At 42.0% G+C, this 24,309-nt stretch overlaps 1 protein-coding gene across 4 annotated transcripts in view; it reads left to right on the top strand.

Annotated features, from left to right (window-relative positions):
• Positions 1–24,309, top strand: part of LNX1 (ligand of numb-protein X 1) — an 80,823-nt gene that overhangs the window by 38,317 nt on the left and 18,197 nt on the right. For 2 of the 4 annotated variants that reach the window (XM_057413829.1, XM_057413846.1), the window contains 5 exons: positions 8,106–8,347; positions 10,000–10,155; positions 15,609–15,764; positions 18,647–18,849; positions 21,548–21,919. In XM_057413829.1, the coding sequence (XP_057269812.1) occupies positions 8,106–8,347; positions 10,000–10,155; positions 15,609–15,764; positions 18,647–18,849; positions 21,548–21,919 (1,129 nt within the window). The remainder of the gene's footprint in view (positions 1–8,105; positions 8,348–9,999; positions 10,156–15,608; positions 15,765–18,646; positions 18,850–21,547; positions 21,920–24,309) is intronic. The other 2 variants (XM_057413837.1, XM_057413855.1) reach the window with 1 other exon arrangement.

Here is a 24,309-nt window from a genome sequence, read left to right as displayed (position 1 = left end):
GGAGGGCTGAAGCTTGTAAGTGTGTTGTTTAGAAAATGATACAATTCTGGAAAGCGAAGGAACCACCAGGTGAAGTTTTCATCAAGCTCCATCTTCGCTGAAGTCAAGGGGAGTTTTTAGTACTTTAGGACTAGCATAATTGAACAGGAATAGTGGGCTTAAATGATGTGTATATGTTAAATGCTAAAAGCACTAGACGGCATCAGCAAGGTTTACAGGCTCCCACCAACTAAAAAAAATGCTAGTCCTCTACCTCTTATTTTTCCCTTTTATTTTGCTCTAAGTCTGCCACCTAGGCACTCCTGGTGTGTCAGTACCTAGGCACCTACCAAAAGTTAGAGATAGTGTGGGGCTCCTCTGTTTTCCTTGTTTGTGTCAGCTGATGTGAGTAGATTGCATGAGATATGTAGATTATTCTTTGGAAGCTTCAGTGTTTAATTAAGTTCAGTATAAATAAAAACTGCTGTTGTTTTACATCACACAACATCACTCTTGTTCTGTACTTCTAGTCAGTAACTTTCCTGTGATGACAAATGTTTTTTATAGTAATCTAGGACCAAATACTGATTAATAAGCTGACTGCAGGATTTCACCCTGGTCAATTCTTCATGTTTATTGCTTGAAGTCTACTCCTGCTCCACAAGCCTTACATTTAAAAGCAGGATTGGAAGAGGGAGAAACCATAGCAGCAATCCAAGGCCATGCCTTATGCGAGCAGTGGGAACAGGCTGCTGGTGCCCTTGTGCATCCTCAGAGCACCTGTGTCTTGAGCACAGGTGGGGAAAAGGGCAACAGAAGATGAAGCCACAAAGTTAATAGTGAATATTAGCTTCTCTAAAGTAGTAGTTGTGTTATGCACGATACAGAAGCAGTGCTAATCCATAAAAGAAATTGGCATTCCCAGCTCATATGCTGACTTGCCTGTCTAAGCTGTCTCTAGGAATTTACAGCTCCATTCTCCTATATGTAAGACAGCTGTAATTTGTTAGAATGGTTTAAGATTGGAACTTGAAACCATGCTTGAACCTTGAAAAGAAAAAACTTGTAGTTTCAAAATCATCAGCGATAGAGTAATGGCCTGGAAGAAGTGTCAGGGGAGGGAGAGAACATGATCTGGACCAACAATTTGTGCACAGTCCCAGCACCAACTGGGATCATTGCACAATAATCCCAGTCATGATTTTTGCCCACAATTGCAGGAGACTGGTATTTACCAATTTCTTCCAATTCCCTGTTCCCATGATAGATGTTAATGGGCCTTTAAAAGATTTCATAATAGAAGCTGATGATGGTGGTTGAAATACAACTTTTTGCTTTTTAAAGAAAAGGGAAAATACACTTAAACATGTCCACATGTTACATGATATTTTGGTAGCATGTACATGAAATTTAAACTCTGCAATTTATTTGAGAGTAAAAATGTGTTCCAAGTTCTTTCAACTCTCCTGAAAACTAGTAGGAAATCTGAAGATTCCTCCCTTCCCTCAGAATGAGCAGTCAAATTTCAAATGGGGATTTGGTTACCATTGAATGCTTGTTCAATTTGTGTCTGGCACAGTCTGTCTGTCTGTCAGTAGTTTTGGGAACTGTGGGGTCTGAACTCTGAACTGCAATTCCAGTTTTGCACCAATGCAAATTACCTTCGAGAGCCTGTACCAAAATCACTAGCAATGCTTGAGTTTCATTCTCAGCAATCCAGTCACAGAAATGGGTTAGCTGATGACTAACACAGTAATTATAAAGAAAGCGCAATATATATTTTCCTCTTATGCTTAGCAAACCTATTTTTTTAAACTGTGGGAACTATGTCTTTTTTCTGGTGGTGCACCCAAATTCGTACAAAATAGCTGATGTGGAAGTGTAAGTATACAGATACCCCTGCACACGTTCTTTATATAATATACAAATAGATTTTGTTTGACATCATCGTAGTGCAAAAGCATTTTGAAAATGACAGCCCTTCCCTGGAGTCAGATCTTTACAGATAAGATACAGCACAACATTAGGCTTTGCTAGTAAGATAGTTTCAGAGTTTGTTAAATTACGATGGCTTCATTAAAACCAAAAGCATGACAAAAACATAGGAAACCATAACAGGGATATACAGAAATTAAACTGAAAAAAAAATATATTTGATATTTCCTGTCTTGTGGGAAAGTATTTAAGCTAAGTAACCTTAGCTTAAAGAAATAAATGTTGAGGACCATTATAAATATTTACAGACTAGTAAAGCAGAAATACAGAACCACTAAATCTACTATGTGTTCATACTTCAGCAAAGGCTTCTGGTTGACAATAGAGAGCAAATGACATGTGAAAATCTCTCTGACAGCTAGCCAGAGAACCCACTTGCCTCATCTGAACTATCATAGCTATGTCCATGTTGACATGGAGAACAGCAGTGATTGTGGAAGAATAGGATGGAGTTGCTCATCCTCAACACTTCAGAGGCAGCAGGGATCAAGCCTCTACCAGCCCTGATGCTCCAGGTGTCAGGAAGCTGTCTCTAAAAGGCTTTTGTTTATAGAGTTACTGAAGTGAAAAAGTAATAATAACTGGGACAATTTCCCACTTAGGTGAAAAATGAGCACACTTTTTCCCCCAGAAAAAAGATGTTAATCCTCTGACACTGGGAGATCATCATGGAGAGGATACCCAAGTGCATCAATGCCAGGGTACGGAACAGCAGTGGTGAGCATCTAGAAATACTGCTGACACTATGAAATTCAAGTGCAGGTGCAGAGAATAGCCTGTTTCTAGTTGCATGTCTAGACAAGGTTTTTGCAGCCTGACTCAGCAAATGTTGGTTGGAAAATGTAATCAGGAGTTTAAACTTTGCTTTTTAGATGCTTCATCTGTTTCTTTATGAATATTGAGGAAGGTTTAATGTAGGCAGGACCTTCCTAGCCATAGCTGGTGGTTACCGAGTCTTGAGGAATGCTCTTGACATGACACAGTTCTTTATAAAAAGCAGAAAAGGCAAATGCATTAAAAAAAGTTAAAAAAAAAAAAAAAGAGAAAGAAAAATCAGGTTCTTATTTATAAGGCTTATTTTGTACACAGCATTTATGCTGCGGTTAATCCTTACAAGAACTCAGAATTACCAAGGAAAAAACACTGCTGTTTCAGGATTGATTTTCATGTATAGCAAAACCAAGGAATTTTGTACATAGGGCCAGGATTTACAGAAGCCAGATTTCTGAGCAAGGATGATACAGCATCACTGGGTGTAAAGAGCAGCAGGGTATTGGTCACCTTCACTGCTGAAGATATTGATGTCTTTGGCCTCTTAAACACTGGTATGGTTGATCTGAAAGAGAGATTGTACATTTGCTGCATTTTAGCTTAGATCTGTAACATGGAATTTGATTGGCATTTAGGTGCCTCACTTTTTTTTTAGTTTTGGCTTTAGTTTCGGGTACACTATTAGCAAAAGTAATATCAGAAGAGCTGGTGGCATCTCTGCCTGAGAACTGGCCAAGTAGGTTCACTCCCTTGTGACTTTCAGAAAGCTTGAGAGTTTAGGCATTTGGCCTGAAATCTGTACGGTTGGTATTTGGGTTATGTTTGGGCTACAGTCACAGCTGATGCACACGCTGTGTGAATGACTTACATGGGGTAGGAGTTGCCAACACCTTTCTGTGAGTCAAGCCCTCCCTTGCCAGATGCGGGAAGAGCCTCTCACCAGGGTCTCACAAGTGAGGTTACCAGCACCAGGTTATCCAGGGCAGTCCTTGTTGGTTGCCTTCTCCATCAGCCTTTCCACTGGATCAGTTCAGGGATACTAGAGCAATTGTGAAAGTTTATGTGATGGGGTCAGGGTGTGATACACACTGTTGATACTTCTGGTCCATAGTTGTGACAAGCCCAACTTACACACGGATGAAACTGTTTGCAGTGAGGGCATAGCTGAAACATACTTGTCTACCCCGATCTTGGTTTAGCTTTGAATCAGCGATGACAGCCCATTATGCAGTATTTTCTTCTGCTGGGCAATCCTGAATGCTTTGTATACATTATTCTTAATTGCACTCAGACAATGTGTCTGTGCATTAGAGCAAAACGGCACCAAAGTCTAAGTGCGCTGGAAGTGAGGTTGGGAAAACTCTGCTTGAACTGGGCAGGGAGGACTTCTGCTCTGTTTATTTGTGCCAGCCCTGGCTCACAAGCACTGTCACTCTCTAGCTTCACTTTTTTTTTCCGTTTCCTGCCCAGGAAATCAGGTGTGAGACAGGGAGAAAGAAGAATAGCCTGTGAAGTGACACAGATAGAAAGCAGGGAGTTTTTAAAAGAGCAAATGCATTTAAAGTATACACATCCAGTTTCTGTCTGCGATATTGTTTCATCTAGATCACTAGAAGTGAAAAAATCCACTCAGTTGTCCTTGTTTGTGTTTTGCCTTTACATTTTTCCCCTGTGTCAGCTTGGGTAATGGAAATCCTTGAGGTCAACCTCACTTTCAGGCCCTCCCTTGCTGTGTAAGTAAGGAATGCTGCAAGGAAAACGCATCTCTGTTTTCAAACCACTGTTTTTATTTGATGTGAAAATGATCCGTTAGCCTCGAGTTTGACTGGAGCTTGTTTTTACAAACGGTAGCACCAAATTAAGGCAGCCATGGGGTTTAGGGTCTCCTGGCTCCATCACTTTGGATGTGCTGCTCCTGAAGCTTCCAGTGCAGAGCCTCCCTCGCATGCAGAGCAGGGCATGGAGCAAGGTTTGCCCTGCAGCTGATGATGTTGGTGCCAGCCATAATTGCAGCCCTGGGTAAGGTTTCAGCAGCCACCACTGCCCTCTCACTGCTCGGTGGTTAGCTCATATAGCCAGGATTTTGTATGGCATGTTTCTGCTTCATAAAAGAGGCCAGCCAAAGAGAAGAAACTATTTTCTGAGTTTCCTGTACACACCTAGTGACACTGCTTTAATGGCACGAACTGTACAACACACGTTACTCGTGTCTGTTTGTCTTTCTTGGTTTTGGCCCTCAAATTGTTTCAGAATTGTACGGCTGCACAGATGTACTCACTGTTCAGTGTGACTGAGAAGAAACATAAATCTATAGGTCACCTTAGCCACCAACCAGTGCTGGGTTCACTTTCTGACTGGCCTACGTTAATCAGGTATCCCACTCTTCCAGCTGTAAATCAGGCAGCTGATTAATAATCACAGTGAGAGAGATAATTAGTACTGGCATGTAGCTGTTTTATGGATCTTTCTTTTCTGGGAGCCAAATCCAGCCATATGGAAAAATGTAGCTGAGACACTATAAATATGATTCCACTTACACAGTCAACTCTTCTGTTTTCTGTTATCACAGCAGTGTCAGCACAAGGAAAACAATGAAAGTGAAGAGATGCTGTTGCAGATTTTATTACAAGTTTGAGGGCTTGAGGCTTTTTTTTTCTTCTTCAAGGACACTGTGTTAATCTGAAGAAAGAGGGCCTGAGTTGTGTTCATTTATGCCTGCCACAGTTATTTAAGAAATAACTTCAGTACTCATACTTGAAGAGTTCTTGGTCCCCTTTTAACTATTTCTGGCAGAGTAAGAAAGATGTGCCTTGTGCTTTGTATCATGATGACTTGTCTTCTCCAATAAGCCACATCTTAAACTGTGTCAGCTCTCTCTGCATTCAAAGTAACCGTCTGCTGTTCATTGCTGTTGGATTGATGCTGTTAACTGGGCGTCTGCAGTGCAGCCAGCAGCAGTGAGTGAGAATTTCCACAGAAAGTGAAGGCTTTAGTAGTGAAATGCAGATGTGCACCAGGCAATGGATGAACCCATGCAGCTGGCAATCTTTGGGGTAAGACACTTCTGATCTTCAGGTTGTTCCTCATGAAACCCACCAGAAATAAAAAAGAAAGACGTGTGTTTGAGGACCCATTCACAAGGCTGGTGCTCTGATATCAGCTGCTGAAACTTTACCAGCGTGGTGAAAAGAGAGGCAAACAAAATAAAATGTAGAGTAGGAATATCTCTTATATTCTGAGTCTCTGCAGGACATCTGTAAGACAAAGATTGTCTTTTGAGAACAGCAAACAATTCACTTCAAAGCCATTTCTTTGTGTTCATTTCATTGCATTAATTTTTTAAACCATTTTAAAAACTCTTTTGTTGACATCCATAGGCCGGATTAGTAAATGTGACCTTACTGCAAATGGGAGATGTCAAGGACAGGTTCCCAAAATGCTGCATTAGAGAAATTTAGGTAGGCTGCAAGAGGGAAAGGCCTTTGTGGTTCTGCTTCCTGTGAAATATAAAGGGGAGCATCCTGCCACAGTGTGGGATGCTCAGGGGTTGAGGAAGTCACACCTCTTTTTTGAGAAGGAATAGGAAAATGCCTGCTGCAGTGGAGGCAGGAGAGCTCTTCCTTTCTGTTTTACACAATTATTGTTGCACTCTTGTCTTGGAATAGGTGCTCCAACTAGCTTTTTGTTGGTCTTTTGGAGCAGTTGACCAACCTTCTCTTCCATGAGGGTACTTTCTTTTGAGACATCACAATTTGCTTGTGAAAGGTTTCAGAAATAATTTCTGCCATAGCCATTCCCATCCAAACTTTAAGGCATGTACAAAACCTTTACACAGTTGCATCAGTACAATACAGTTTGGGCTTGGGAATTTTTTCCCATTTTTAAGAGAAAAGTTGTCAGAAGTGGTATCAGTTAAATGGTGGTAAATCATAATTTAGTGCTAAAAACTATTTTTGATTCAATTGGCTCTCATAAAAAGCCAATACCATAAGAGAAATTAAACTGTTGCTCTGAAGCTGATACAGAGAGATCTGTGACTCGTTTTCATCTCATCTTTCTGTCCCAGGAATTGCTTCCATAAATCATTTCTCTTCCAAGGCCTCTGTTCAGTGTACTTCTTTTTCTGACATTTAACCCACTAGCGTTGTGTACTGTATGTGTTATGCATTGCCTTTTGTGCATGCCATATATTATGAAGAGCTTCTATCCCTAAGGGTTTCTGTAGCTATTTCTGTGAGTTCGTCCTACAGGGCACTTTCATGAAAGTCATCAGCTAGCCTTTGCTATGAAGGAAGAGATAACAGTAACTGCAAGTAGGGCAAGCTCATTAGATTATGATTGAAAGGCAGATTTTTATTTATTTTAATGCAGTGAATGAGGTTATAGAGGGTGGACACTGGGCAGAAGTGGTGCTGGAGAGAAGTCGCAGAGAGGTGTTGTGGTCCTTCTGCCCCTCTCTGTCTTCAGCTATTTTATAGCTTTAATTAAATACTGACTTATGAAGAGCACACACTGACCTTTAATTTCATTCAAGTGACTTTCTTCAGCAAATCTTAAGAAATAAAAGCCATGTGTGATCCTGCCTTTGCTGTTTAGGATGAATATAGAGCAGGTAGTTGGGACTACGAGCAAGCTGTTTCAAAGTAGGCTCCTAATTTGCCTCTTGCAATTCTGTATCTTCAGCTTTTCTGGGAACATGCACCAGAAACAAAGTTGTCACTGCAGAGGCTGAGTCAGGATTTAGGATTTGGGTTTTTATCCAGAACCTGTTTGCCTTGAGCCTGCAGCCCATCCTTCATGTGTTACATTGAAGAGCAGACCCTGCCTGCTGCATGGAAGACCACTGCGCTCCCAGTGTGACTGCCTTGGTGACCGAAAGTTTTTTCATGGTACAGGGCTTCCTGAGGCACCTTTTGTTTCACCAGCAGACCTGGAGAAGCTGTCAGACCTCACCCTGCTCTCCTTCATTGATGAGAAACAAGGGAGAAATTACAGTGTGTAACCTCTGGCTTAATTAGCCATCTGTTATTATTGTCTTCTTGCATTCATAGTAATTATCTATGCACAAGGCTACACACAAGGCTGTGGCTCTGTGTTTTCTCTTGACCAGCAGTAGTCTTTCCATGTAAGGTGGTAGCTTAGCTACTTTGAAGGACAGTTTTCATTCTTCTTGATTCTGTGCGACCTGATAAGATTGGCATCTTTCCCTCTTGTTAATAAGCATCTGTATTTCATCAGCCCCTGTGATCATCAAAGTTTTTACTCCAAGTGGCAAATTATCTTGGCACCATATAATTCCAATAATTATGTAACATTCAAATACAACTTATTATCGTGTCTTCTTTTCCTTCCCTTCTTAGATGTAAAGGAGCATCCCACTATGGCCTTACCAAGGAACGGAAGAGGCGTTCCCAAGACTGCTCTCCAGACCATGGCTCCAGCTTGGCAGTAGCTGCCCTGGGCCCCGAGCTCTCAGCAGCTGCAGCCATTGCCTTAATGACAGATGAGCCAGGGCTGGTGAACCCAGCCTTCAGCCCCACCTCAGAGGACAGCCAGTCGGGTAGCAGCCCCGGAGACCTGCATTGTAGCAACCGAAACAGAAGTAAGAACTAAAAGTGATGGTTTCAGAGCCTGGTGGCCTCTTTCAGCATTTGTCTTCTGTGAAACATATGTTGTTGGAGGCTTTAAAACAGAAAGAGAGTGTGAAAGCTTTAATTTTACATGGATTATCAAATTGCACAGACAGTGGCCCAATAGTTTTGAGGTGAAAACCAAATTCGCTTGGCCAGGGGAAGCAGCAAGCTGAAGATGGACTAACTGCACACATGCAAACCACATGGCTTAAGAAAGATTATTTATGCAAGTCAGATCAATTGGAAGAGTAAATGGCATGTGTGACACGATGGAGAGATGGTGTAGCTGTGTAATGGCTTCACCAAAATCCGGTGGCCCAAGTAACCCCCATAGACTGTGCCATGGGCACCTACCCCAAAGCCTGCAGTGAGCTGTGCTTGGCAGTTGCCAAGAATTTTCTGGAAAACAAGCCTTAGGAAGTGCCTTGGCAGCTTAGGGGATATTTGCTAGCTTCCCAGGGAGGTGCAGCTTGGAGGAGCTGGTCCTGCTGAAACAGCCACAGTCAAGGACAGATTGCACCAGAAAACCTTGCCTTGATCCTTCTTCACCCTACTACACTGCACCCAGCTCTGATGAGTATCATATTTGAAAAAGATGGCCTGACCAAAGGCAGACTTGAAAGCATTAGCAGTGAGTTCAGAGCTCGTATTTGAGGCCTCTGAAGCCAAAATGAACAGCCAAACTGAATAGTCCAAATGAATAGCCTGAGATCAATTTCGCGTTGCACCAGTTGCATCTGGGACAATGGGTGAAGGGCTGAAGAAAGACTTGAAAATGAGCAGTGCCATCATCTTGTGTGCATGGGGTTAGAGAAACAAGGAAAGGGAGGGGGCGAGAAGAGAACACCAGAATGAAATTAAATCACACTAGTTTTGTTGAATTTAGAGGCCGCAGTCTGGTTTGAGGGAATGTTTTATTATTAGATTACAATGTTTGGCTAGCATGCAGAGCTTGAAGAGGCAGAACAGCCACGAAGATATCCTCAGCAGGATGGAAAAAAGAGTAACATTCTTTGAAATGACCTTTTTTTGTATTGCCTGACACAGGTTAAAATGTGACATAGTTGGTCTATCCCACCTGATAATTCCTGAATCTCTGACATGAAATTGTTGGCTATTGCTGGAGATATCGTTGGCTCCCCCTTGAAAGCATTGCAGGGTTTGAGGCAGTAGTGTGGGGTTTGGGTGGTTTGGTTGGGTCTTTTTTCCAAGAAGAATTTTAACAACTTCCAGCATTTTGGTTTTGTTTTTGTTTTTCCTTTCTGAGGTTCTAGAGTTTGGAAAGAGCTTCTCCTATCTACATGCATTTTTCACAGGTTTGTTGCTAATTCTGTCTCAAGTGAGGATTATTCTCTCCCAGGCTACCACACTCACAGGAGATTTTTGTGTGTGGCTGGTAAAAAACTGACAGGGAAGTTGACAGTGCCAGGGTGTGTGACAGAGGTAGGATAATTGTATCCAGATTCAAGTGGGTGCAACCTTGGAGTATCAGCTGGAGTCAAGGTGCCAAGGTGATGTGCTGTTGATCTTATGCCCAGTTGTATGGCGGTGGCTGCAGGAATGAAGAGGTTCTAGCCCAGCACTGCTGAGCTGTGTTGATCTGATTTTCCTGCTGTTGCAGCTCGACACTTTGAACGCTCCACTATCAGAAGCAGATCTTTTAAAAAAATAAACAAGGCATTCAGTGTTCTTCGGAGGACAAAAAGTGGAAGCGCTGTTTCCAACCAGGCTGAGCGGGAAAGGGAGGCTGTTGGAAACTCTACTGCTGGAGAGGAAGGTAATGCTTTGTTTTCCTTGTGTTATCACTTAAAATAGGTAGGTAGGGGACCCTAGCCATGTGGGAACTGAATGTCTGTGACTGATATGCCTTTCATGTGGTGGGCTGCGCATGATTAAATAAAAAAGAAAAGTTAATCTTTCCTTATATTGTTGTTAAAAAAGCTGTTACTGACTGGCAGGCAAGAATGCTACTGAGGTGTGTGAGACCTCATGTAGGTCTGTTCTGGAAACAACCTGCGTGCTGCAGCCCGCCCAGTATCTATCATGTGGGATGTGGGATCTGGGATCTATTACTGGAGCTGTCATTGATTTTCTCTGTCATTTTGTTCAAGAGGCTCCATCAGCATCTGTTTGTCCTCCTAAAGTAAACGGATCACAGCAATCATATATTATAGGAAATTCATGAGTTTTTGGTTAATGTTTATGAAGCACTGAAAATTCCCAGTGGACAGAGGGTATGAAAGTGCAAAGGACTGTAATTATTCCAGCACTTCTGTGGGACCCTGGGTGACAGACTTGTACTACCTCAGCCAGGCAGGTGATGAGGTGATGAGGTTTGCTCTTAAACATGGGGGAGAGACAGGTTTGTTTGACATGTGTCAGGATGAGGGGTCTGGCAAGCAGTAAAACACCATTTGGCATTCTCAAAGCAATAAGCAAATGTTACTAATTGCTTTGGACCGTAATTATGAAGCCAACATTAGCATTCATTCATCAAGAGGAAGTGATGATAGAGTGGGAATCATTGTCTTAATCAAGGTCTTCACTGATCTTATAATTCCATTGCGTGAAGTGCTCAGCACCTCACGTCTCTTCCCAGATCAAATGCCCAGAGTAAGGGCTTTAAGAAAACAAAATACCCAGCTTCCTTTTGCTCTGTATTTCAAGCTGTCATTGAAACCTATGCAAATTAAGGAAAGATAAGAAGGCTGCCAAATTCTGTGTTTAGGCATCATTATTCTTGAAGTGGTGCATCAGAGAACAGTGTTCAATATTTCTTCTGCTTTGTTTGCTTCTTTCCTCAGGAGAGGTTTACTACCTTGTGTTCTTGGTACTCACTCTCCTAGTCCACACACTTGTTGATGTAGCCATAATAAACCTGATATTTCAAAATTGTGAACTTTTCCCATAAAAATGATGTGAATATGCTCCTTGGCCTGGAAACACCATTTTTTTAACTAATTAATCAATAACTTTACTGTCCCAAATATTTTATCATTTTTCCTCAAGTAAAAATTTTCAAATAAGTTGTCTACAGCTCTCTTTGAGCAGAAAAATATGTTTCTCATTCACTTACTTACAACGCCAATTCATTGTAAGCAAATGCTTGCCCGTCCTAAGCTGGAGTGAAATTCTGCATGCCTCAAGTTCATACTTTACAAAAGACACCTCTTCAGAATACAGAAGGGCCTCTTCAGGGGCATAGACATTTTCATGAGCACTTTTTACCTAGGTTTATATATTACATGAGTTCCACGGAAAGCTTGGCTTCATGTCCAGAGTGCGTGGATGATCTGGATGCCAACACAATCTACCCAGTAACCCAGTGCAATCCAGACGTTAACGGAAGGAGGAGTGAATATGGCACTGACCTTTACATTTCCAGTAGAATGCAAAACACCGTTGTCATATATTTAAGGGACATACAATGTGGCCCTTAAGTGGCAGTCATGCCAGGGCCCCAGTGACAGTGTCAAGATTCTCATTCTCTCCTTGACTCTGCTTGTGGTTTTATTTCTCTGCACCAAGAATGCCTGTACACTTCCAAATATATTTTACTGCACTGGAAAAACCAGGTAGGCATGTAATTACTTAATGAGCAATTATTCTTATGTATGAGATCAGACAAGCTGTGTTCGTGAATTACTGTATTAATTACATTAGCAAAGAACGTATTTTGATTACAGAGTTCTGGAATTTGGTCTTTAAAAAATTCATGCAAGTAACTCACAGCAATACAAGTACTTTAACAAAGATCTCTACTCAGTCCTTTGCAACAGGTGCTTTGTGTAACAGCATCTCAAAGGCTCTCTGTTTCTTTGTGCTGGAGAAGGAAATGAATATATTTCTTTCTGTAGCAGTTATCATCATCCTGTCAGCTGGAAGCTTGTTTCCTTCTTTGGTTCTGTCTGTTTTATTTTCTATATATTTTTAAATCCTCAGCTGTTCTGAGCAGTCTGCAGTTGGACTCTTGGTCCAACTGAGATGCTGGTCAGACTCTGGGGATAACTGCAGAGTGCTCTGTCCTGTGCTCACTAAAGGTCCAGTCCAAACCCACTCTAGAAAGGAAGACTCAAGTGTCTGTCTCCCCACTGCCACTCTACTCTCCTGAGAATGGCAGTGCTCCTGTGGGCGATGGTTCCTGGTCTTGGAGATCCCCACACCCAGTGTGAAAGCTGTTGTAGCCTTGCCCCAGGTTTCACAGGTTCATGTCTGAGACCGCCTGAGAGCACATCTCAGCCATGCCTCATTGCTCCAGATCAGATGGCACCTCACCCCCTCTCTTTCCTTCCCAGGCTCAGTCAGTGCATGAGCAGAATAAAGCTGAGACTGTGCCAGCTTCACACCGGGCACCAAGTGAAATAATCCCTTCTTGCTGATAACCTCTTCTTGATATAGGAGCTGTCAGTTCAGCTGGCAAAGCTCAATGCATGATAGCCCATCTGTCCCCAGTTTTCCGAATCCACTCATTTTAGCTCAAATGTCACTGTTTAATCTGTTTTGCCTATATTTTGGTCAAAGGAGCTCTGTATACCTGTGTATTGTCTCTCAGCATCAGCAGTACTGATGTCAAATTAGCTATTTGCCCACTGAAGATTATGCAGGGGCCTTTAATCTGAAGTGCCTTTAATCTGAAGTTGGTATGTCTGTTGGGCCAGTTCTCAGCTGCAGTGTGACTGTGAGGGTCCATGACAAAATAATCATTCCTGATGTGGGATTAAAAAATTGTTCAAATATTCCTGATTCTGCTTAACTTGAAGTTGAATGCGGTACTGGTTATGGAAAGCTCCTTTGCTCCTCAGGGAAGCTGAAAAATAAGATGTATAATGGCAAATGTGCTTCTGTTATCATTACAGCGGACAAATTGTTACAGTCTAATGCTATCTTATACCTGAAGTTGGTAGCAGTCCTGCACTGTGAAGAGTACTTCATGATTTCCATTTAGACCCTATGTTTTGATTGTTTAAACAATGTCATATACACCCATTTTGAATTTAAATGATTCAGGCTTTCTTTGTTCCTCTGTTTAAAAGCTTTGGTGACATTTTCAGCAGAGAACTGGTCAATGTCCAAAATGAAGACAATCTTAGAAGAGAACGGAAAGTGCAAACACTGAAGAGAAAGTGTTTTGGTGAAGGAAGTGTTAAGATTTTCTCATTTTAATAATTTGGTAATTTTTGTAAATAATCCATGCAAAGTATTTTCCTGTAGTGCAGCACCCAAGCTTGCACTATCTACCTGAGAGTTATGTCTGTAATAACACTTCAAACTAGAAATAGTGTTCCACATCTGAAGTAGAAGTTAAGAAAGTTTAAAAGAGATGGTTTCGTTCTGAGACATGAGGGAAGGTGACAGAGACATCCTTCCGGCACTGATGCATTTAAGACATAATATCTTCTGACTGGATCTACTAGTGTAAATGACCTTGACAATCTACTAAATGATAGAATATCTCCAAGCAAAGACTGCTCCAGCGTTGCTATGCTCGTTTGTTTCACGGTGGTCTTAGTTTGGCATTACTCTCTAAATTCGCTTCCAAGAAAGACTAGAAAGATGCATACTCTTTACCCAAACCAATCTACAAATGCAAGTTATAAACCAGTTGATGCTCAAGGAGGGAAGAATTTGAGAATGCAATTGCAAAAATCTCTGTACAGTTTTACAGTACAAGGGAGCTGTGCTCCTGGTCTTCAAAAGTGTTCATCAGTTCCATCCTGCAGTCAAGCCGTTGTAAAATAAATTGAATTTGTGATTGCTTGAGGATGTCAGATATTGTTCAAAGTCAAATTCATTCTTCTTAGTCTCACGGTGGGTGCAGTTCTACCATCTGTTACTGCTTTGCAGCAGTCAAGGCCAAGGCAGCCCTGTCAGGCACTGGCAGGACCACAGAACAGACTCTTCTGTTGTATGGGTGTATCTCACCCCTACTGTTCAGTCTGAGCCTTGTTGTATTTTTATATGTTTGTATGTATATATGTATAATAGATAAATACTTCAATGTTTGAGAAAGGTACATAAAGGGAAAGAAAGTAAGTGACACACTAATGGCTCTAGGTATCAACCATTTCATGGGCTTTAGGTTCTCTCTACGCAGGAAAGAAAGTGGCATATCAAGCCCCAGCGCAAGACAGCAGAGCCCAACCAAATTGTGCCTCAGGAAAGCTGCACCCTGCAGGGATCCTGTGCTGTTCCTGTTTTCCTCAGATTTAATTCAGTTGCAGTTCCAATTTCCCAAAACAGCTGTTGGAAATCTCACAGGCCTGGTTCAAAGCACTCTGCTGTAGGATGATGAGCCAGGCAATTTCCAGAAGAGAAAGATTTGCTCTGTAGCATTTCCTCCACTGCAAACTGATAAACTTTGCCTGCTGTAGATAAGATAGCCACAGCTTTTTTGAGATACATTCAACATTTTAGTTATTCTGGGACTCCTTTGGTGAGATGAATCTTCAGAAGCCAGAAGAGACATTAGAGCTGGCATTGCCCCCTGCATCGGACCAACATCCCTGCAGAATTAATGGAAGGCGTTAAATCAAAATGATGGCAAACCACTGGGAGAACGAAATGCTAAATGAAAAGCAATGGGGAAGGAAGAGTTGTAGAACAAAGTCACAAACACAAGACTTTTCCAAGAATAGGTTACACAAGATCCATTTAAATTTGGTGACCAGGTGCTGGGAAGCATGAGTGTGTTCCTGCAGATGGCTTTATTAGTGTCTGGCACCTCACATCAGTCAGACCTTCTGATCTAAATAAGGACTTGCAATATGAGACGCCAAGTTTTGTTTATAGTGACCTTTGATTAATCTGGACTCAAGAGTCATAGCAAACATTACACAGTGCTTTGTCACACTGGATACTGGGAATGAAGGCAGAAGTTATCCTGATGGCAGCAATGTCAGAAGAAGCGTGGTGCACAGAGAAGTCAGCTGAAACCTGAGCACTGAAGGAACACTACTAAGTGTTATAAACTGTGGGGATAAAATATTAATCATACTTAACATTTGGTATTACGATCTCATGGACACTATCCTAATGAGCGATCAGTGTCCTACATCATACCAGACATGCAGAGTTTACTGTGTAAAGCTGATCTCTCCAATGTTACTTGTTACTGTAACAGGATGTGTGAAAATAGCAATAAAATTGCACACTAATATAAATAAAATATTGCTTGAGGGAAAAGCTCACACAATCTTTCTGAATGCAGATGACATTTTATTATATTGACAGATTCAGAATGCTCCATACAACCCCCGGTGACAAAACCACAACACTCTGTGGAAACACCTGCAAGAATCACCAAAAACAAGACAGAAAGCTTACTTCTTTCTAGATTCAGCAGCTCTTCGATATTTAAGGACTGGAAATATAAAATGGTAAAGAAAGGTATGCAATACTCCTGGGTTTTCCTGCTCTGGAAAACCTGATCAAAGAGAATGGAGAATTCTAACTGAAAGTATAAGGGAAATGGGTCTGTGCAAACTGATGCTCCAGCCACACAACAGGCTGGGTATATGTGAATGGTACAGGCCTTCAACCCAGTTAGAGTCCCTTAAATTCGGCTGTTGTATGCAACCATTCACTGTATGCAGCCAGGTGCTAAAACAGCGTCTTCCTTTTCTGGGTATGGTATACACCTTAGAAAAATTCAAGTTAAAGACACTGATTTCCAGGCATGGCTTCATCTTGAAATAGGCTTGGTAGGTTTTGACCAATCTGCACACAATGTATGCAGACTGGTGAAAAAGTGATTGTGAATTTTCTCATTAAAAAATATATGTATTTACGTATTTTATACCTTTAGTTTGTCAAACTTAGTGTTAGTTTACCAAAATAGACATTGGCCTTTCACTTGTGACAGTTTAAGTTGTTGGTAATAGAAACATCCATGTATGTTTCTGGGATGAAACAAGAGGCAAGTCTTTAATGAAGAGAACAGGGATCATGGAGTTGTTTTGGTTGCTTGGCCCATCTGAGGAGAAAATGGTATAATTTATTAATTATATTTACTGCAAAGGTGGTGAGGCACTGGAATGGGCTGCCCAAGGAAGCTGTGAATCACAGAATCATAGAATCATAGAACAGTTAGCTCCATCCCTGGCGGTGTTCAAGGCAGGGTTAGACAGAGTCTTGGGTGACATGGTCTAGTGTGAGGTATCCCTGCCCATGGCAGGGGGCTTGGAACTTGATGGTCTTAAGGTCCTTTCCAACCTTAACTGTTCTATGATTCTATGATGCTACATTTGGTAAAATAATCAAATGAAGACAAAAGGTGAAGCAGTACATCTGCTATGAAGAGAAATCTTAGTGACTTGCAGACTGACAAGAAAAATATCTTGGGAAGATTTATTCTGTTGTAGACTGCACACTTTGGAAAGAAATTGAGGGTTAAAAAAATCTAAATGAATCTGCCTGAAGTCATATTGAAAGTCAGCCAAGTGCCACTGCAAGACTTAATAAACCAGTTAAGGCATTGTTCAAGATGCAAAGGAACTTCTATAAACATCTTGTTCACTGACACATTGCTCTGATTTTGCCCTGGGATAATCACAGACTAAAATATGAGAGTGTCAATAGCTTGTTCAGTCCACAGTTCTCCATGGTCAAGAAATATGACCAGGTAATTCCTTTAGAAAAGCTTTCAGAATGAAGTACGGGAGAATGAGTGCTTGTGTCAAAAAGGACAGTTTGTTATAACATGAGGTGAATCATGCAATGGAAAATTGAATTATTTCCGCTATAGGACTGCTTTGGTAGTACTCAGAATATACAGAGCTATTTACTTACATTGTTTCTGTGCAGATTAGATCTGGGGATCCAGATTATCATTTGCAATTTTACATAGAAATATCCTTATAACCACATTGAGAGTGTAAAATGTACACGCCCTGCTGTAGAGATCAGGCCTTTGGTGATTTTTGAGCAGTACTTGAATCATCTGACTCTAAGCACCCCACTGAGATGCCAGAGTTAATTGCCTCTTTCTTCTAACATAGCAGTGGAGAGAGTTCAGCACGTCCAGGGATGATTTAGTGGTGAAGTGGGTATCATTACCTTTGGGTGCCCACGTGCAATAACGGAAGAGAGAAAAAGTAGATCTTTAAACTATACATTTAGCTTAAAGGCCTGAATTTAGATGGAGTCAATCCACCCTTCAGGCTAGAGGGAGCTGCGCAAGTTACAAGTTGGGCAAATAGTGTTCAGGTAATAGGGGAGTACAGGGAAAATAAAGGACCTTCCATTCCTGAGACATTGAAGTTGTGTGCAAAACTGAAGTAAACTCGTATCATAGAGACTGCTACTACAAGAGTATAAACTAAATGAATACTTGGATATGAGTATATGAAGGCTATATAGATGACTAGATAGATTTTTATTGGCTGTCAACTCTGTGTAAAACCACAAAGTCGAAGTCTGTGCTACCGGTAGGTGCTTTTTACAGACGTGGAAGAAGACAGCTCCCTGCCCTGAGGAACATATGATCAAAGAAGTGGTAAGGGATACAACATGGTGTTTCTTAATACTTTTTTTCCTGTTCTTTCTTTCTGTTTGCTCTCTTCCCAGAGGTTTTGGTGTCTTGCCGTTTTATTGTCCACTAATTCTGTAGTAGAAAATATTTCTCCTCTCTTGGATACTACTCTGTTAATTTTCATCTAACACTTCACCACTGTTCAGTAACAGTCACTGTGGTTTCATTTCTAAAATAGGTACTGAAAAAATATTAGCACTTAATATTTTTGACTTGCAGGTTTTTCATATGAGTGCTGGATTGGACCTGCACACTAAAAATTCAAAAGCTTTCTCTCACTTAGGGGGAAACTGCTGTGTGCTTTGGTTTGCCTGAGAAACTTTAACCTTTCTATTAGCTGAAGGTAAAGAAAATGCTCCCTTGGATGTCACGAGCCAATCACCCAGCCCTCAGCACCAAAAATGGTCTCTGGTGACTAAAAATGTATTTTGTTCCCTTAAAATATTAGCACACGTAACTCTTTTAAAGTACATTTCATTTGTTTGGATTACATCAAAGATTTACGGCTGTGTTTTGGGGAGGTAAGAGGGGGAGAAGGAATCTTGAATGTGTTAATTAAAAGAAGATCCCTTCAAGTCTGCTCAGCAAGTATATGTGTCCTTTCCTCCCCACTTAGTAAGTCACATCCATGCGTACAACCTAGTTTGGATAACGGGCAGGTGCTTGAAGTTGTGCAGTACATGTTTTAACAAACCAAAGCTGTGATGTCAAATAAATACCTTGAAATGTGCATTTCCAGGTTTTCCCAGGTTGTATCACCTGATTCCAGATGGGGAAATTACCTGCATTAAGATCAACCGTACCGATCCCCATGAAAACCTGGCCATTAGGATTGTGGGAGGCAGTGAGACTCCTTTGGTTCACATTATTATACAGCATATTTATCGAGACGGGGTAATTGCCAGAGATGGAAGATTGCTGCCTGGAGACATGATACTAAAGGTACAGTACTGTGGAGGTACAAGAATAAGATGCTGTAAGTCAATCCTGAGATGAGATTTGCAATGTGGCTTGTTTGTGTGGATAGAATAATGCATGCAAAAAGACTTTCAGCACCTCTGCATGCTGTGATGATTTCATTCATTTCAACAAATCTTGAGGCTCATGGATTTGTTTATTTTTCCCATTCACTGCCGGGTCTCTCTGATATCTAACCAAACATGGTAGCTCCAAAGTGCAATGTAGCACAATAGACTGCTGGCATTTCTGACCCACTGGTGCAAAAGATTTTTTCTGAAAGCAGAGGCTGGGCTTTTTGCCCAGTTTGTTTCTACTGAACAGTGGGCTTAAATCATAGTTAGTGAGGTTACCGTTGCCTTACATCCCACTTACACCAGGATAGGTGGCAGGGGCCTGATCGGGGTTAAGCTATTTCAGCCTCCTCTGTATGAGACACTGCCAGATCTATTTTGAGAGTGTTGTTCCACCAGCAGCCACAGGTGAAATCTCTAAGATAAAACTTGAGCAGCATTCAGGCATTAGCTGTTGGACGCTACTTCTGCTTCTCTTTCTGTAGAAATGTATAGCAGGTGAACAAGAATTAGGCTAGATGTTTAAAGATCTTGTATTTTATGAGTGGTTGCTTCAGCAATAGCTTCTGAATGGGAACTGCACTCTCAGCTGCTCCAGTGACTTGAAGTTCTGCGAGGATGCAAAATTATATTAATGCTTCAGTCCTTAGAAGAAAAGATTGATAACAGAAAATACTAGTTCCTTTTCTTGCTTTGATCTTGTGTAGTTGGAATGCACAGGTATATTCACATTGCAAAACAGAGATACAGCTGCAGCTCACCCAGATATACCTCAAGCAACTTAAATCAGCTAGCTCAAATTTTAGTGACAGCGAGGCCAGAGACTGCAAAGAGCTCAGCATAGGCTTCCCAAATTAGGGAAGGTGAACACTTGGACATGGCCCATGGGTAGACTTGTGCTGGTACCAAGGCTAACCCATGTGGCATTTTTGGGGTAAGGCTGCAGGAGCTGGAAATAGGGTGGACTGCAAGGTCTGGCATCCATATCTCAGGGTCATCTTCCAGGTGTGACTCTGGATGCCCGTCTTTCTGCCTGCTCTGGCATGCCTGGCTGATAGGGTTAATGAGTAGGCCTCCCAGCCCTACTGACTTCTACAACATATTCCATGTATGTAATTATTGAGGATACGATCCTTTGAAGTTCAGAGCACCACCTGTAAGCCATCATGCTTTCCTAGCTTTTGGTGACTGCAGTGGTAGCTGAGGGCACTTGGGGGACACCAGGGTTGTGACATACATTCTGTTTTATGTCTGACAGACCATGGCCAAAGGGATTTTTCAGGATCATGATGTGGGCATACTTTGCTCTGGCAGTGTTTAAACATACCTCAGAATAGTGTTCCAGGGGGTAGCTGGATGGATGAGTGTCACCCAGTCATGTGTTCTGGGGAGGCTTTTTGTCCTGGTGCCAGCACAGAGCTGCACAGTTAATGGCATCACTCAGCCAAAACTGTTCCCCCAGGGCACATTCAAACTGCAGTGGGAAGCTGTGGTTGCAGCATGGAGGGGCTTGGCAAAGCTCTCCCTGGCTATGGCTAGCTGCCCAGAGATTTAGGAAGGATTCCTAGCAATTCCAGCCCCATGCTGCTGCAGGTCATGCTATTTCCAGTACTCAAGCTGGTAACTTAAAAGTGGTTGAGCTGTGTTTCTAGGGGTGCAGTCTCCCCATCATACTGCAGCAGGGACAGCCCCGTCATGCCCACGCAGGCAGTCCGCAGAAGCAAACGCCAGCTGAATGCTTTTGTCTGTGCTGGGGAACATTTCTGTTGCACTTTGGAGAGGTTTGTTAATATTTAAGTGGTTCAACCTGTGCAGTGTAAAACTACATGAAAATAACTTGTCTGATTCGGGTTTTCCAGCCAGCAGTGAATGACAACCTTGCAAAAGGTCTTCATTTAGCAGTGATAAAGCGCAATGCCTAGTCACTCTTACACACATGGGCATGACAGGATTGACTGGAAGCTCTTCCTTTAAATCTTTCTTCCCCCCCCCCCAGATTAAAGAAGTGGCAGTTATGCAGTTTTACTGCCACACGAGATAAATCTTATTAGAAAACACTAAGAAACATAAAAAGCCCAATTCTGTGGTGTGGTAAATCAGCATGATTACTAGCAAATATGCAGGGCATTTAAACTTCTTCTCGAGAATCTTTTAATCATTTCAATTAGAGATTCGTTAGGTGGGAACACTTTTTACTGTACCTAAAAGAGCTGAGAGATAATGAGGAAGAGAAACAGCAGGAAAGCAGTGGGAGTGAAAGGAAAGGCTGGCAAGGCTATTCGAAATCAGAAGCTAGTGGAATAAAACTAAGATATATGAAAGGATATTGGAGCTTGGGAAGGAGCAATAATAAAGCTGAAAAATAACATGTATGTCTGGAGACTATCAGGAAGAAAGGGGAAAAAAACAGGCAGAAAGTGTCTGTACAGCGCGTCCTTTCCTTGGGGGGAAGAGTGTTCTGCACTGCAAACTTGGCCTCCTGCGTGACACAGTTTGAAATAGCACATGTCATTTTGTATGAAGACATCTGTGTAAATAGAGCTGCCTTCTCCAGTGCCAATTCAAATTAGACGGTCTTTCTGCTGCTGATTTACGCTTCTGTCTTCCAGGTGAATGGCATGGACATCAAAAATGTGCCTCACAACTATGCCCTGTCAATCCTGAAGCGACCCTGCCATGTGCTCCGACTGACGGTGCTCCGAGAGCAGAGGTACCGGTGCCGAAACAGTGGACTTCCCCTTGATGCTCACTGCAATAGGGATGACAGCTTCCATGTTGTGCTAAACAAAAGCAGTCCGGATGAGCAGCTGGGAATAAAGCTGGTCCGCAGGGCCGATGAGCCAGGGGTATTTATTTTCAACTTGTTGGAAGGCGGCGTGGCTGCCCGTGATGGACACCTTCAGGAGAATGACAGGGTGCTGGCCATCAATGGGCACGACCATCGGTACGGCAGTCCAGAGAGCGCAGCCCAGCTGATACAGGTTTGTCACCACCATCTTGACCCCAGTTTCTGAACTTTGCAGGAACCCAGCAGTGTGATTTGTCCCATCCATTGCAGAGGAGGGGCCAAACTTGGTGTGTGTGTATTTGTGAGAGGAAAGGAGATGTGTCAAGCACAGGTGGGAATTTAAAACTCTAAAAGCTCCTTGGTTTCGCTTGTAGGTGCTAGGGTGAATATGGGCATGGACTCTTGCAGTGATGCCTGTTACCATCAGGCTTTGTAGTGCACAGATCAAACTCCCATGCCTTCCGTGCATTACCAAAGAGTGATTACATCTGCCAAAAGGCAGGCCAGCCTGCACCTTGGAAGCTCTGGGTCAAGCTGAGTCCTTGCTCCTCCAGCTCAGAAGGAGCCACAGTGATTCCTGCTGCAACCCTGGAGCGAACCAGAGCAGCCTAAGGCTATAGACAGCATGTTTCAGGATAAACAACCTCCCAGGCTCGGTGATTTGTCATATGAGTGGGTTTCATGACTGAAAGTAATCCATATCTTGTACATATTCCTTACTGAAATCCAGCATATGGAAATCCAGATGTTTGGAAAAAATGGATCTGTAGCTTTCATACATGTTTATTTAGAATTGTGTGGAGAACTAAAGGGGTGCTTCTGCAATGCACCGAAGAGTTTTACCACAAAACTGTCAGGAAAAAAAGCCCTGGGCCTTTCTCAGCTCCAAAATCAGTCAGCTTCTGCCTCATTTCCCCTCCAGAAACATTGTCATTTCTCTTCCTTTACATCCTACTTTTTTTTGAAAACTTCAACATAAAAAATGGCAAAGCCAAGAATCTTTTGTTGCTTGTATCTTTTATTTATAGCAGTTATTATACTTGTGCAGTTTTACATTGCATTTGGAGGCATGCAGAATGTTCACATATTGGAGAATTTCATACGCCTCCATAACAAGATGTCAAACCAGGCTGGCTGGTTCCCCATTTTGACAGGTATAATCAGGGTAACATGAGTCAGATTGAAAGAAGCATTCGAATTCATGCATTTGTGGAAAGGATTCCTCCTTTAGCATAGGTTCACAGTTGGCTGTAGCCAGCTTTTATTGGGAAGTTTATAGCTTAGGTAAAGACAATGGCATCCCCTTGCGTAATGCCAGTTGTTTAAATTCTGATCCAGCATCTTTCTGGATTACTTTTGTGTCTCTCTTAACTGGGAGCAGAAGGCAGTGGGGCAGGGAGGTTTAAATTCTCCAAGGGGAATAAGTCTGGAGTGAAAACCTTTTTAAAAATTTGGTATTCTTGGATTGGTTCTTTCTGGCTACAAAACAAGGCAACAATGCTTCATAAGCAAAAAACACATGCAAGCTAGAGATAAAATGGAAAAAATGACTAACGAGACCGTTCACACACAAGTGCTTAAAAGCACAGCTAAAGCTCTTATTGGGTTCCAAGGAGTGGATGTTATTTATAATTATGCTTGAAATGCACACCAGTCCCTGGGAATTTAAACAACATGCCCATCAAAGGGGAGACTTGGGTTTCTAAACAGCCCGGGTTACATTGCATTGATGTGAGCTCCATGAATCACATTTGTCTAACGCAAAATTCCTGGAACCTGTGTCTTTTTTGCCATTTTTTTTCATCAATTATCATTTGCCTTTCCTGTTTCCATGTTATGCCATTATGCTGAAGCCACAAGTGGTTTGCATTTGCTTCTTACACGAAGGGATGTTTTACTGTGTCCTCTGATTTCTCAACAGTATCCTGTCTGCTGCCACTCACAGCACACTACGGTCTTCAAATTAGTTGTGGTGGAAGTTTCAAATATACTATTGGTTTCTTTAAAAATGGAACACTGAAAGGTTGTGGTGGTGGCTTGTTAGGACAAGCACGGATGGGAGAACATCAGATTTCTGTACAATTGGATTACTTTTGACTTCTAAATAATGAATAATTGAGATGAATCTGATTCTCCAGGCCGCTAGCAATTATATATTAGCATATGTGAAGCAGTTGTTGAATCAGTGGATTAGGTGTCTGTTTATAAGCTCAGCCACAAGAACTGGAATGAAGAAAACATGTACGTCCTAATTAGGAACGTGCACACGTCGTAACACTTGGGAGTTTGCTGCTTTGCATTTGTCGCATCATCTTTAGTCATGGCCTTGTGTCAGATGTGGCACTTTTAATCTAAATAACGTGACATTCCACATCTGTTTTCCATGAGAGTGACAAGAAGAGGAACAAGGTAACAGATCAGTGGGCACTCATGTGAGCACAACAAGCTGAGCTGCAAGGGTTGAGTCAGACTTTACTGCCCCCAGATCCTAGCCCTCCTCCCTCCCTCTTTCCCCCACCACAGTTCAGAGCAGCTGTGACAGACACATGTGTCTCCATCATGACAACCACCACCAGCAGAAAG

Source organism: Pezoporus wallicus, unplaced genomic scaffold, assembly GCF_028554395.1.
Source record: "Pezoporus wallicus isolate ANWC-B61680 ecotype Strahan unplaced genomic scaffold, APGP_CSIRO_Pwel_v1 contig_5709, whole genome shotgun sequence".
In the NCBI taxonomy this organism is placed as follows: Eukaryota; Metazoa; Chordata; class Aves; order Psittaciformes; family Psittacidae; genus Pezoporus; species Pezoporus wallicus.
The sequence above is the reverse complement of the archived record's forward strand: the minus strand, read 5'-3'. Positions and strand labels throughout refer to the sequence as shown.